Source organism: Hyla sarda, chromosome 1 (assembly GCF_029499605.1).
Source record: "Hyla sarda isolate aHylSar1 chromosome 1, aHylSar1.hap1, whole genome shotgun sequence".
NCBI lineage: Eukaryota > Metazoa > Chordata > Amphibia > Anura > Hylidae > Hyla > Hyla sarda.
Genome location: NC_079189.1, coordinates 466,230,743 through 466,245,473, shown reverse-complemented (window position 1 = coordinate 466,245,473; position 14,731 = coordinate 466,230,743). Strand labels below are relative to the sequence as shown.

At 46.4% G+C, this 14,731-nt stretch overlaps 1 protein-coding gene across 8 annotated transcripts in view; it reads right to left on the bottom strand.

Annotated features, from left to right (window-relative positions):
* The window catches only part of ATXN2 (ataxin 2), a 150,993-nt gene that overhangs the window by 28,384 nt on the left and 107,878 nt on the right, over window positions 1-14,731 (bottom strand). For all 8 annotated transcript variants that reach the window (XM_056536191.1, XM_056536182.1, XM_056536168.1 and 5 more), the window contains 2 exons: window positions 8,980-9,164; window positions 8,536-8,668 (listed from right to left, as the gene is read on the bottom strand). In XM_056536191.1, the coding sequence (XP_056392166.1) occupies window positions 8,536-8,668; window positions 8,980-9,164 (318 nt within the window). The remainder of the gene's footprint in view (window positions 1-8,535; window positions 8,669-8,979; window positions 9,165-14,731) is intronic.

Here is a 14,731-nt window from a genome sequence, read left to right as displayed (position 1 = left end):
GCCGGAGGGTCCCTACCTGCCTCCTCGCTGTCCGATCGCCGAATGACTGCTCAGTGGCTGAGATCCAGGCATGAGCAGTCAAGCGGCAGAATCATCGATCACTGGTTTCCTATGAGAAACCAGTGATCAATGCAATAGATAAGTGTGTGCAGTGTAATAGCCCCCTATGGGACCTATAACACTGCAAAAAAAAAAAAAAAAAGTGAAAAAAAGTAGTGAATAAAGATCATTTAACACCTCCCCTATTAAAAGTTTGAATCACCCCCCTTTTCCCATAAAAAAAAAAAAAACACAGTGTAAATAAAAATAAACATATATGGTATCGCCACGTGCGGAAATGTCCGAATTATAAAAATATATCGTTAATTAAACCGCATGGTCAATGGCGTACGCGAAAAAAAATTCCAAAGTCCAAAATAGTGCATTTTTGGTCACTTTTTATATCATGAAAAAATGAATAAAAAGCGATCAATAAGTCCTATCAATGCAAAAATGGTACCGTTAAAAACTTCAGATCAGGGCGCAAAAAAATGAGCCCCATACGCGGAAAAATAAAAAAAAAGGTATAGGGGTCAGAAATGACAATTTTAAACATATTAATTTTTCTGCATGAAGTTATGATTTTTTCCAGAAGTACGACAAAATCAAAACTATATAAGTAGGGTATCATTTTAATCGTATGGACCTACAGAATAAAGATAAGGTGTTATTTTTACCAAAAAATGTACTACGTAGAAACGGAATCCCCCAAAAGTTACAAAACAGCGTTTTTTTTTCTTCAATTTTGTCTCACAATGATTTTTTTTTTTTCCGTTACACCGTAGATTTTTGGGCAAAATGACTGACGTCATTACAAAGTAGAATTGGTGGCGCAAAAAATAAGCAATCTTATGGATTTTTAGGGGCAAAATTGAAAGAGTTATGATTTTTTAAAGGCGAGGAGCAAAAAACCAAAATGCAAAAACGGAAAACCCCCCGGTCCTTAAGGGGTTAATGGGAGGGGTCTTGGGTGGGGGACTTTAGGATTCAAATGCGCATGTGCAAAGTAAAAACGTATACGTTTTTCCCGTATGGAACAATACATGTGCGTTTCCCATTGACGTCCATGTTAAAAAAAAACGTATGCGGTTGCAGTACGGTTTTTAAACCGGAGTCAAAAACGTGGTTGACCACGATTTTGTCTCTGGTTTAAAAACCGTACTGCAACCGCATACGTTTTTTTTTTAACATGGACGTCAATGGGAAACGCACATGTATACGGTTCCATATGGGAAAAATGTATACGTTTTTACTTTGCACATGCGCATTTGAATCCTAAAGTCCCCACCCAAGACCACTCCCATAAAAAATGGACAACATTTTCAAAAACGTATGTTTTTTTTTCCTATAAAAACTGACGGAACTGTATGCACTTTTAAAAACAGTATACTGTTTAAAAACGCATACGGTTTACTTTTTTTCCATACTGTTCCAGCCTTTTTTTTGCCAAACGGTTTTCTTTAGAAAAACGGATTGAAAACAGTATGGCAAAAACGTAGTGTGAACCCAGCCTAAGATACACATGTAAAACATGCATATCTTACCATAAAATCCTAAAGATTTGCATAGGAAATCCATGGTAAATTTGCAGCAGATACATCCTTAAGTTTTTCTCCAAGTTTGATCTCCCACATGTTGTATTTTTTATTTAATTTTTTTATCATAGACACATTCCACCAGGTGAGAATTACACAAAAAGTAACAGCAATAACTGTGAGGAACAAGGGATATGCTTAACGATAAAAAAAGGGGGAATGGGGTATCAAAGTAGCTTCAGCTACACGTGTATCTGGATATTATTAATTTGGGATTCAAAGCTCAAAATAAGAATTGATTCAAAAGTCTATTTGATGACTGACCTGTGAACTTATATAAGGAAGCTGAACAATCATCGAGAGTTTCAACTGGACTAAAGGTTCCCATACACAGAGAAAAGTTAGCTAAAACTGCCAATTTTGGCAGGACCAACCTACTGAATAACATTTTCAGGATAGAGGCTCCCTGTACGAGGAGGTTGGTGCAGAAAAGAATCTAGCAAAATCTATTTCAACACCAGCCAGTTATGAGAAGCTGGCTTAGCTTTTCCTCTGTACAATTTTTGATGAATCTCCCCCAATATGTTCAACTTCTTTATAAGAAGAAAAAAAAAAACAGTGTGTAATACAAAAGAAAGAAGCACACACAGAGAGTCAAGCAAAGACTTTAAAGGGGTTATCCAGGAAAACACTTTTTTTTATATATCAACTGGCTCCAGAAGACAGAAAAGAACAACCTTAACTTTTTGAAGCTCATAAGTACTGAAAGGATTAAGATTTTTAAATAGAAGTCATTTACAAATTTTTTTAACTTTCTGGAGCCAGTTTATATTTAAAAAAAAAAGTTTTTTCCTGGATAACCCCTTTAAGGCAATCCTGAAAAGTTGGCAAATGGCGTCAGCCTGACCACCTATAAAACAGGTGAGCAGAGCCCACTAGAGACGGCCTAGTTTCCACATTTAAAAAAAAAAATAATAATTTTCTTCAAGAGCTTAAAAATAAATATAAAGATGACAAAGCAGTGATTGTCCATATCCTGTGAACTTATAATTTATAAGATGTGACTACAATTTCTTCTTAGAAATAGGGCATGAAAAAGCTCAAACTGTACAGAAATGGATTCTGTTTGGGAAAGTAGCAGCTGATCTTAAATGAGGGAATTCCCATGGCTATTAAAAAGCTCTTTTATACTAACTGGAAAAGCAGACAAAGATCAATATAAATATAAAATAACAGAGACATGGAAACTCATTGTAGAACTACATTTCTTACATAATAAATGAATTATTCACCTACTAACACTGTCTATAAAATGTTAACAGCACTAAACCGTTTTACAACATGATGAGCAATCGCTACACAAAAATTGCATAATTATTCATATTTCTTTACCCCCTACAATGCAGAATTCAGAAAAGTTGCTGTTGACAGGCTTAAAAAAGGAATTGTGCAGGCATTCTCCCACTCAATCCAACTACATGCCTGAAAAGATGCAACTGAAAAATTGGTGGTCAAGTTGCCAAGCCAACTGTCCTATGGCAAGCAACTATCATGCACTGGTCCTTTTAATGAGAATGTGACCCATACATGATATACACTGTACATTATAAAGGAGAGATTTAAATGAACAAACTAAAATGGAATTAGGCATCAATTTGGTCATTGAGAACATGGTCATTGTGTATGCTTTTCGGTGAGACATCAGGAGGGGAGAAGGTTTATCGTTTTTTCTTGTGGAGAACTCCAAATCATTCTAGGGCACTTTATAGGTCAAACAATGCTCCCTAGGAAAAGTTAAGCAAATTAGTTGCCTTTTAGAAGGAAAAAAGTTCTCTCTCTATTGTTACGTACTAAAGGAAACTTGAGAGAACCATAGCATAAAAAGCAGCAATCCCATGTTCTAGAAACATTTTTTATTACCATATTTACATGCAGGTTTGACATGAATGTCAAAGTGCATATACACTTACACCTTTATGCCTCTCCCTCTGAGGTACCTTTTCTTAAGAAAGGAACTAAAAATATAAGAAACTGACTCAAATTCCAAAGCTCCACATGTGCCTATACTTGCAACTGACAGGCTTAAATTGTACAGAAAACCTCATCTGTGAATCATCCTATTGCAAATATGATCAAACAACAGAGGTTATTTGTTCAGAATGCAAATACTTACACCTGTAAAGTTCACACCTCTTGGTAGCTTTGCAAACCAAATGGTGCAGTTCATATGTTTAAGAATGAGATTTTTTGCACTCACCATAAAATCTATTTCTCGTATCATTCAAAGCCCACAAAGACAAAAAAAAAATGAAGAAATGGGTGGGTGTGGTATCCCCCAATGAAGGCTACGGGAAAGAGATTTTACGATGAGTACAAAAAAAAAAAAAAATCTCCTTTTCTCGGTCACTCTTCATTGGGGGACACAGATACTGATGGGACATACCAAAGCAGTCCTCTAGGGAGGGAAAAACAACCACCTGAAAAAGGGAATCAGCCCAGAGACCGAACCCACTCATCCGTAAGGCCTGTGGACAAGACACCAGGCCAGAGACAACCGAGGCCCAGAAACTGAGCTCCCGGAAGATCCTCTGTCCATGGAGATGGATTAGGACGCCAAAGTAAGGGACAGTCCTTTGCAAAGACACTAAACCTACGGTCCATATAGAGACAAGAAAAGGTCGACTGGGAAGCCAGATGTGCCGGAATCATCCCAGATGGAGGTAGGAAATCAACTCCAAGGAACACAGAACAAGACAAAAGGTCTAGCCCGGCTGGAAACAAAAAATGGAAAAGGGCACAACAAGAGAACCCCATCCAGAGTCAACCGATTCAAGAAGGTGGAGACCAGAAAACCACTTGAAAAAAAGAAGAGACGGAAACTGGCTCTAGAGAGGCCTGGTGCATAAGATCAATGACCTAAACATCTGCAGACCCAAAGCCCCTGTCCCAGGGGCCCGCCGCTAGCACCCGGGAGGCAAAAATAGTTTGACTTGTGTAATCCGGATGACCAGAACACCCTCCATCTCGGGAGTACATAAACCTCAGAGGTGGAGACTGAAGGAAATAACGGCCCACCGGAGCGACCGACATGGGAACTGGAGGTAGCCAAGTCCCCTGGAAGACGTACACAGAAGAATAAATGGCCAAAAAGGAACGGCCAGAGGAGAAGCCGACCCTGAAAAGGAGCATCCCGGAACACTGGAGCAGCCAACATGGGAATTGGAGGTTCCTGAGTCACTTGGAAGACTTACACCTGAACTTAAACCAATATCCGCAAAAAGCTCTGGGTGACAAACTTCCGTGTTGGGACAAGAAGAAGTGCTGTACAGAAAGACTGCCTAACAAATGGGATCGCAGAGAAGTCTGGGCAGGATCGCTACACATGCCCGAGACCTCAACCATCATGAAAGGCCCAAAAAACCAGGAGGGCCGAGCTAGAAAAGAAGGCATGCCACCGCATCCTAGGATAGTGTCCAAGACAAGGAGACTAACTGATCTTGGACCCCAGCGGTCCGAGCGGACCAGAGGACTCCGAAGCAACATCCCGTCAGGGCGGGAACGGAGGGGGAAACAAAAGGGAACCTGGCTTGGACTCCCAGGTTCTGGGCACAGGAAATTTACTCCAGAAGACTTGACAGTGTCAGTTGTGCTACACTGACACCACAAAGTAAAGGATATTGTGCCGAGGGAGGAAGAGAGAACTGTGGTCTGCATTGCAGCAGAAAATGCCGGTGCGTTCAGGCGCTCTCCTCGCAAGTGTAGATCAATCCAAGGTCGGATGCAAATCAAATCCAGAATGGGAAATGATATATAGGCAAAAGGATTTTATTTAACATAAAAGAATAAAATGAGGATAATGAAAAAGGCCGTAACATGGGGGGTGGGACAATGCGTTTCGAAGGGCGTGATCCCTTCTTCGTCAGGTCCAATCTAGGTTACAGTTCCCTCTATTTCCAAGACCGCCTAGGATCATCCTGAGATGGGGAAGGTGACGTGGCAGCACTCCTAAACTTTCCATTCACTACGCTATATGGTGTTGTACCCGTAGTACAACACCCAAAGGTGAGCAGAACTGCTTTTCTCCACATTTACTCTCAGTTACTAGGAGTAACGGCACATTGCCGCGCTTTTTTTCTGTTCCCTCTTTTTTTCTATAGAGGGAGGAAGAGAGCAATGGCAGGACCCAAACAACAGATGGTGGCTAGACCGGCTGTTGGAGGAATTTATGCAATCATGTATGGCTCTGCGACAGAGGAAAGTGCCAAGGCTGCATGAGCAGCAGTAGATAACCAAGAAAAAGGAAAAGAGCCAGGTTGCAATCGTGGGCAGTAAGCACACAAGCATAGACAGCGAAAAGCTCATCTGAATGCGCTCAGCAAAATCAACAACGGCCCAGCCAGATACCCCACCTATATAGGGGGAAGAGAGATGGCTCCATCCTGGCAGTAGAAAGCGCTCAGCAAAACAGTCCACCTAGTGGAGGGGAAAACAAGGGGTGGTCGAGATGAAACTCAGGCACCAACCATGCCAAGCTCCCTGATCCCCGTACCCACTGTGGAAGGGGGATTCTAAAAGTGTGCCAGGCACTGTAGGAGCAGGGAAATGCCACCCTACAGCAATGGGAGAAAGTACTGAGTGGACGTAGCACCCAGGAACTCTGCAACAACATATCGAGGTATGGAGGAGCCAATTTGTGTGCCCCGAGGGATCGGAATCCTGGACACAGGTGCTGGCCAAATATACAAAGATGTGACTACGAATGCAAGTAAGGAGCACACACACAGCAACCAAAAGCATTGAGAGGAAACCCTGGAACAGATGGGTGCAAACGGAGCCATCTTGGTCGTGTAAGGCAACAGAGCAGGTGCCATGAGGCATAAGGGGGTGCCGAACACGCCTCATCAGGCCCCATGCCAGTACAGAGGTGCTTAAAGGGGTAGTCCAGTGGTGAAAAACGTATCCCCTATCCTAAGGATAGGGGATAAGTTTGAGATCGTGGGGGGTCCGACCGCTGGGGCCCCCTGCGATCTCTCTGTACGGGGGCCAGGCTCTCCGGCCAGATAGCTGGTGTCAACCACCGTACGAAGCGGCGGCCGACATGCCCCCTCAATACATCTCTACGGCAGAGCCGGAGATTGCCGAAGGCAGCGCTTCGGCTCTGCCATAGAGTTGTATTGAGGGGGCGTGTCGGCCGCCGCTTCGTGCGGAGGTCGACACGCCCCCTTCCCGCGGGCTGTCGGGGCTCCGTATAGGAGATCGCAGGGGGCCCCAGCGGTAAGACCCCGCGATCTCAAACTTATCCCCTATCCTTAGGATAGGGGATAAGTTGATCACCACTGGGTTCACCACTGGACTACTCCTTTAACCGCCGCAGACCTGTGGAAACAAGATCACAGGAAGGCCAGAGGCACCCCCCCCCCCCCCCCCCCGACAGAAGGGAAGGTGGGCTCTAAATGTGCAGAGGGACCGTAGCATATGTAGGGACACATACATGGTTACCTCACGATAGTAGAGGGGAACCAAAGCTGCAGACACGAAAGAAACCGCAGACATCTAAAAGTCCGGCAGTATGGAAGACAGACTCAGCACCCAACGGTGTGTCACAACCATGCCCCTAACAGACAAACGTGGCTCTCTTAGAAAGGGGAACAGAGAGTGCTGCTGTTGCTGTGAAAGGCCATGGAACCTGCAGGAAACGCCCACACCCCATCTTCTAAAGGTGCCGCACACCAGGACTGCTTCTTCCGGCCATGATGGTACTTACTTGGTTTTACAACATTCTTAAGAAAAATCCTAAAAAGTGTACCTCTTATGTTTTTTAGACAACTGACTAACGTACAGCACTGTAGCACAGATCATTTGTCTAAGTAACAAGCACTTTAAATTTGGCACCTAAATCCCTGAACGAGGGCGCCGTTTTACCCATCTATAACTATGCATTAGCAGACATAGCTTTCCACTCAGCCTTCAACATGGGACCCAGTGCCATAGAATCAAATTACACAGGAGACGGGTGTGGTGGAAGCTTTGTTTCTTACTACATAGTTATTTATGACTGGTAGAACCATACCCCATTCAGGAATTTAGGTACTGAATTCAAAATGCATGTCATTTTGAAAAATGATTATTGTACGTGTATATCTCCATATAAAGTATATAAGAAGGTTTCATAATTTCCTATTAACAATGAATCTGCCTAATCTGAGGAACTCTAATTTTCACTATGTATGCATCCAGCATGGCAATAATAAGGTAAGTTCACATCTGTACAATGTAGTAGTCGACCATGCTTATGAGATCCACAAAAACCGTATACATTAGCAAACGTGCTTAAAGTAGTCCCTTTTAGATTATGTTTGACAAAAAAAAAACGGGTGTGGCTGGGAAATACTGTGATGTAAGTCAGCATGCCATTCTCCTGGGATGCAGACGTATTCCCCAGAATTTGAACATGTCCTAAGGCAGAACAATAAAGTAAGTAGATGAGTGTTTCCCAACCAGGGTGTCTCCAGATGTTGCAAACTACAACTCCCAACCTGCCTGGACAGCCTTTGGCTGTCCAGGCATGCTGGGCGTTGTTGTTTTACAGCACCTGGAGGCACCATGGTTGGGAAACACTGAAGTAGACAAATTCCGATTTAAAAGGAATTTGCCATGTTACAGAACAGGATGTGCTAATCAGATTCATACACCATTTTGTGGGAAAAGACTCACAATACTGTTAAGTTTTTACAAAAAGTTTACTAGACATAACTATTACTGCACTTCTAGCAAAGAGCTATAATGTTGTTTCCACATTTAGCTCTTGAAAATATTGCCTTAAGATCATTTTATAGTGATATCTTAAATGCTGTTATATGAAATATGTAGTAACAAAAAAATTGTAAAAATTGATGAATAGAATAATATACAGTATGTCTTAGAATCAAATGCAAATCCACAAATTCTGCAGGGGCCTTACCATACATAGCATGTGTTTGTTCTGGAGCACCATACTGTGTAGCAGATGAAGACACTAAACCACCCTGTGCATGTGCTGGTGGGGCCATCATTCTAGAGTTTCCTTGAATTACAGGGCTATATACATGGGGATGCTGAAAGGAAAACATTTCAGAAAACAAGAATTTTAATATTTAACTGAATTAAAATGCCTGCAAGTTGTCAGGTAGCGCTAATAGTTGCACTGCAAAATATGTACCCCTTTTAACCAAGTGGCAGTATAGCAATTAACTAGCTCAACAAGTTCATATAGGTCAGACTTAATAGATGCATGAATTACACTCCTTCAGATCTCAAAGATATATGTAATGGTAACTAATAAAACAAACAAGTATAGGTAAACTAAAATAATATTTTCATAAATGAGATGACCTCAGTAACCAATAAGAAACTTAAGTAAAGTTACCTGTGATTGATAGTGCTGAACATGCTGCATTAGAGGCTGGCTGGGGAACTGTTGTGGGCTATAAGTTACATACTGCGCAGAGTAGGCGGGTGAAGTAGCTACTATAGGTGGTCCTGCTGCAGAAACAGGGTGCATCATTGTATTCTGGTGATGCTGATCCTGGCGCTGTTGAGGCATATTTGGTACTGCACAACAAAGAAAAACTGGTCAAAAATACATTTTATACTTAGGCTAGCATAGAAACACCAAATTTGAACTGTTGAAAAATTCACAGTTCAGACGTTTATAGATAAATCTTTGCACAGAAGACCTGTATCTTTCATAAGAAAAGAAAAAAAAAAAAAACACGTCATTCTTCCTTACTGCAGGGGAATCTTAACAGTGGTGGACATGTTACAGTAAGGCATAATAAAAAGGTACATTTTTTTTTTTCCTTTTTATAATTTCACGTGTAACTATTGTTTGGCATGTAAGCTAATAAACTAGAGAACTCCATTATCTTAAAGGGGAACTCCGGTGGAAAAAGGAGATTTTTTGTTTACTTACCGTAAAATCTCTTTCTCGGAGGATCCATTGGGGACACAGACCGTGGGTATATGCTGCTGTCTCTAGGAGGTGTGACACTATGGTAATAAAAAAAAAGTCAGCTCCTCCCAGCAGGATATACCCGCCTTCAGGCCCTGAGGTAATCCGTTTAAGTTCCAGAGCAATAGGAGAGGACCAACAGGTCAAAGAAAACCCAAACTGTCCGAGAACCAGAAGAGAAAAACATAACTGAACACACCCTCGGACAGAGAATCAAAGGAAACCCCAAAAAAGGGCGGGAGCTGTGTCCCCCAATGGATCCTTCGAGAAAGATTTTACGGTAAGTAAACAAGAAATCTCCTTTTCTCTATCGGCTCCATTGGGGGACACAGACCGTGGGATGTACCAAAGCAGTCCCTTGTGTGGGCAGATAAGCAGTCACGGCCGCCTGCAACACTTTACGGCCCAGACTAGCATCAGCCGATGCGGAGGTATGAACTCGGTAGAACATTGAGAAAGTGTGCAAAGATGACCAGGTAGCCGCCTTGCAAATCTGCGAGGCTGAGGCTCTATTCTGGAGAGCCCAGGATGTCCCAACAGAACGGGTAGAATGAGCCACAACCCTGAAAGGAGGAATCTTCCCCTGACAGCGATAGGCTTCCGAAATAGCGGACCGAATGCACCGAGAAATGGTGGCCTTGGAAGCAGACTGTCCCTTACGACGAGCTTCCGTAAGGACGAAAAAGGAATCACACTGACGAAGTGATTGAGAGATAAGACCGAACAGCCCGAACTACATCCAGCTTGTATAGTAAGCGCTCCTTAGGATGAGAAGGAGCAGGGCAAAAAGACGGGAGGACAATGTCCTCATTGAGATGAAAGGCTGAAACCACCTTAGGCAAAAAGGAAGGATCTGGCCGGAAAACAACCTTGTCCTGCTGGATCACCAGAAACTGAGAACGGCAGGAGAGAGCTGCCAATTCAGACACCCTCCGGATGGAGGTGATAGCAACAAGAAACGCCCCTTTCCAAGAAAGGATGCGGAGAGACACCTCTCTAAGGGGCTCAAAGGGTTCGCCCTGGAGGGCACTCAGAAGCAGACTCAAGTCCCAAGGGGGAGAGGGTGACCGATAAGGAGGAACAGCATGCGCCACTCGTTGAAGGAAGGTCCGGACATGAGAATAGAAGCCAGGGGCCGCTGGAAAAGAATAGCAGGGGCCGAAACCTGACCTTTAAGGGAACTGAGAGACAACCCCAGTTCCAAACCCGACTGCAAAAGGGAGAGAAGACGGGGAACCGAGAAGGTTACAGGGGATAAATCCTGAGCTTCACACCAACCAAATTAGACCGCCAAATACGGTGGTAAATTCTTGCAGAGGAGGGCTTACGAGCCCTGAGCATGGTATGAATGCTTGGGAAGAGAACCCGCGGACCCTCAAAACCGCGGTCTCAACCGCCACACCGTCAAATTCAGCAACTGTAAATTGGGGTGGCAAAGAGGACACCGAGAGAGCAGGTCCAGAAAGAGCGGAAGGCGCAGTGGAGCGTCGTCCAGGAGCCTGACTACGTCGGCGTACCACGACTTTTGGGGCCAATCTGGAGCTATCAGAATGGCGGGGACGCCCTCTGCTTTGAGCTTCCTCAGAACCCTGGGAAGGAGCGGAAGGGGAGGGAACAGATAGGGTAGGGGAAACCCCACACAAGGAATCACTAGGGCGCCCACGGCCAGAGCCTGAGGGTCCCGGACTTGCTTTCCGCCCAGATGAGAATCTTGGTCACCTCGGCCAAGGCTGCCAAGCTGCGAGTGCCGCCTTGTCGATTTATGTACGCCAAGGCCGTGGCGTTGTCCGAATGGACGTGGACAGGACGGGACTGAAGCCGGGACTCCCAATGAAGAAGACAAAGAAGAATCGCCCGTAATTCCAATATGTTTATCGGAAGAAGGGTCTCTCGGGGAGACCAGAGTCCCTGAACCGTCCAATCCCTGAACACGCCGCCCCAGCCCGACAGGCTGGCATCCGTTGTAACTACCTGACAGTTAAGTGGAAGAAATGACCGCCCTTGGAGAAGAAGGGGGGAGCGGAGCCACCAGAGCAGAGACTGACGGACCCTGCGAGGGAGAACAATCTCACGATCGAAGGACAGAGGAGACCTGTCCCATCGAGAGAGAATCGCCAGTTGAAGAGGGCGGTAATGAAACTGGGCAATGGGTACGGCCTCCATAGTTGCCACCATCCGACCCAGGACTTTCATACAAGTGCGGATGTCGGACCCCGACAGAAGCGCCAGACGTTTGTCCGGCGGGAGGCAAATTCGGGCAGAGGCCGTGTGGAAGCGAAGTCCCAAGAAGGTTATAGACTGGGTAGGACAGAGGACTGACTTGTCCCGGTTGACCGTCCACCCGAAGCGATCCAGAGTGTGGAGCGTGACGTACACATTCTCCAGAGTCTGGGCTCCGGTTGGAGCCTTGATGAGACGGTCGGCCAGGTAGGGTATCGCCGAGACTCCCCTCGACCGTAACAGGCCCATCACTGGCGCAAGGATCTTGGTAAAGACCCGAGGCCAGACCGAAGGGGAGGGCTACGAATTGAAAATGCCCCTTCGGAACCACAAAGCGGAAGTACCAATGATGGCCTGGAAATATTGGCACATGGAGGTAGGCATCCTTGATGTCCAGCGATGAAAGAAACTCCCCTTGTTCCAGGGACGCCACCACCGAACGGAGAGATTTCATTCCGAAGTGACGGATGAGAAGATGACTGTTGAGATGCTTGAGGTCTAGGATGGGTCGCACAGAACCGTCCTTCTTGGGAACCACAAAAAGATTGGAATAGAAACCCCGGAACCGTTCCCCTGGAGGAACACGAACGATAACCCCCTGGAGAAGCAGAGACTGGAGAGCCTCTCGAAATTGCTTCGCCAGAAAAGGCGACCGGGGGGCCCGGGATCGAAAAAAGCGATCCCCCGGAAGGGAGGCGAATTCGATTCGGTAACCGTTGGACACTACGTCCCTGACTCAAGGTCCAGATGTCTCGAAAAGGTAAGAGACGACCTCCCACCCGGGAAAAAGCTGCGGGTAGGGGCCTCACTTCATGCAGAAGTGGGTTTGCGGTTGCCTGATTTGGGCGCAAAACAGCCGGACCGGTTGGAGTCAGACTTCCAAGACGGGCGCGTCCGGAACGAGGGAGCCTTCTTGTCCCGCAAAGGCGCCTGCCCGAACCCTTTGCTGGAGCCAAAGGTCCGAAAGGAAGAGGAATTCCTTTGGGAAGTAGGGCGAGCCTTATTTTGAGGCAACAACCAACTCTTACCTCCCGTCGCCTCAGAAATAATCTCATCAAGGCGCTTGCCAAAAGGACGGCCACCCGTAAAAGGAAGCACAGAGAGAGACCTTTTGGAAGCGGCATCCGCATTCCAAGCTTTAAGCCACATAGAGCGGCGGAGAGCCGCTAGGTGACCCACAGCAAAGGCAGAAGAACGGGCTGACTGCATTTAAGCTGCGCACAGGAAGTCCCCAGATTTAGAGCATTGGAGAGCCAGGACAGATAGATTCTCTGGGGGGGATCCCGCTAAGATATCCTGATGGAGCTTTTGGCACCGCTCCTACAGGGCCTTGCCCATGTCGAGGCGAAGATGTGAAGAAGAGAAGAGCCAGCTGCTTCAGAGGCAAACTTCGCTAAGGATTCTACCTTCTTGTCCGTGGAATCTATGAAGGAAGCGGCACCTGCCAGTGGCAGTGTAGTTGCCGTAGAGATCCGGGAGATTGGTTGATCCACAGAGGGAGGGGAATCCACCTTAGTGACAAAGTCCTTGTCAAATGGATAACGTTCTTGAATCTTCTTGATTCCCGGGAACCTCTTGTCTGGATGTTTCCATGCAGATTCCAGAATGTCGTCAAAGTTAGCGCGAGAGCTGAACCTTTGAGGTGCTGGCTTAGCACGATGAAAAGGATACTCCTGGAGAGACATCCGAAGATCCTGGGTCCTCTAAGTGAAAGGTGACTTATGGTTGTCACCAATGAGTTCACCGTTTCAACTGAATCTGAGCGGTCCTCTGAGTCAAATGCCAGCTCGGAAGCCTCGTCCGCCAGTTCAGGAGAATGTGAACGAGTAGAGGCAGTCCTGAAGGGGGGCGACCCTGACCGGGTACGCGGCTCTGGCGTGGCAGAGCGGCGACTCCGAGAACATCCTCTGGAGCAGCGACGTTTGTGCCCAGATGGGGGGGGGGGGACCCACGGTAGGAACGCCCATGTCTATTTGAAGACTCAATGGAAGAGTCAGACGAGGCACCCCTAGTACACTTGTGAGAGCGTGAAGTATGTGGAGACTAGGAGCGGGCCCTCTCAGGGGCCCTGCGCAAGATGACGCCCACAAGGCGGACACCATTTCCCGGGGGGCCTCAGCCACCGAACGGGAGACTTGGGTCAAGTCAGCCATATACTGGGTCAGGGAAGAAACCCAGGCTGGTGGAACGGCTGAATCCACCGGAACCGAAAGGGCCTGAAGCAGAGGCACTAACTAATTGGCCCCTCTTAACTGAAATTCGCGCCCACAGCGCTGATTGGAGGCTACATCGCGCCTCTGAAGAGCTCCGACTGCCCTGTGGGCGGAGCTATGGACTAGCCGAGAAGAAGCTGTAATGGCGCCCGCTCCTTGTCCCGAGCACACGTCAGCCGCATATGCGCTCGGGGAATAGAGCGGGCGGCCTGTTTTTCTCTGCCAGAGAAAATTAAAGTAAGCCGGCACTGAGAGCGCCCGGCCAGTACCAGTGCCGCGGCTGTCAGCCGCATATAAGGCGCTGCAGGAGAAGTGAAGATGAGCCGGCGCCGAAAGCGTCTGGCCCGAACCATCGCCGTGGCTGTCAGCCGCATATAAGGCGCTGTCGGAGAAGTGAGAGTAAGACGGCGCTGAGAGAGCCCAGCCAGGCCTGTACCAGCGCCGCGGCTGACAGCCTCATATAAGGCGCTGCGGACATAGTCGCAAGAAACACACACACATACAGTGAAGTGCCCAATAAATTACCTGCCCCCTGAAATGCCACTGCTCCCCAGAATAAAAGTCCAACCCCTGTATAAGCCAGCCACATAACCTGAAAGGTGGGCCAAAAACAGGGGGTCTCCAGAGGTTGCAAGTCCGTACCTAAGGGGAAAAGGGAGAAATGTACTTACCTCAGTCAGAAGAACTTACCTAATGGAGTCTTCAGTGAAGTCTTCAGTCAGCTTTAGTTACCT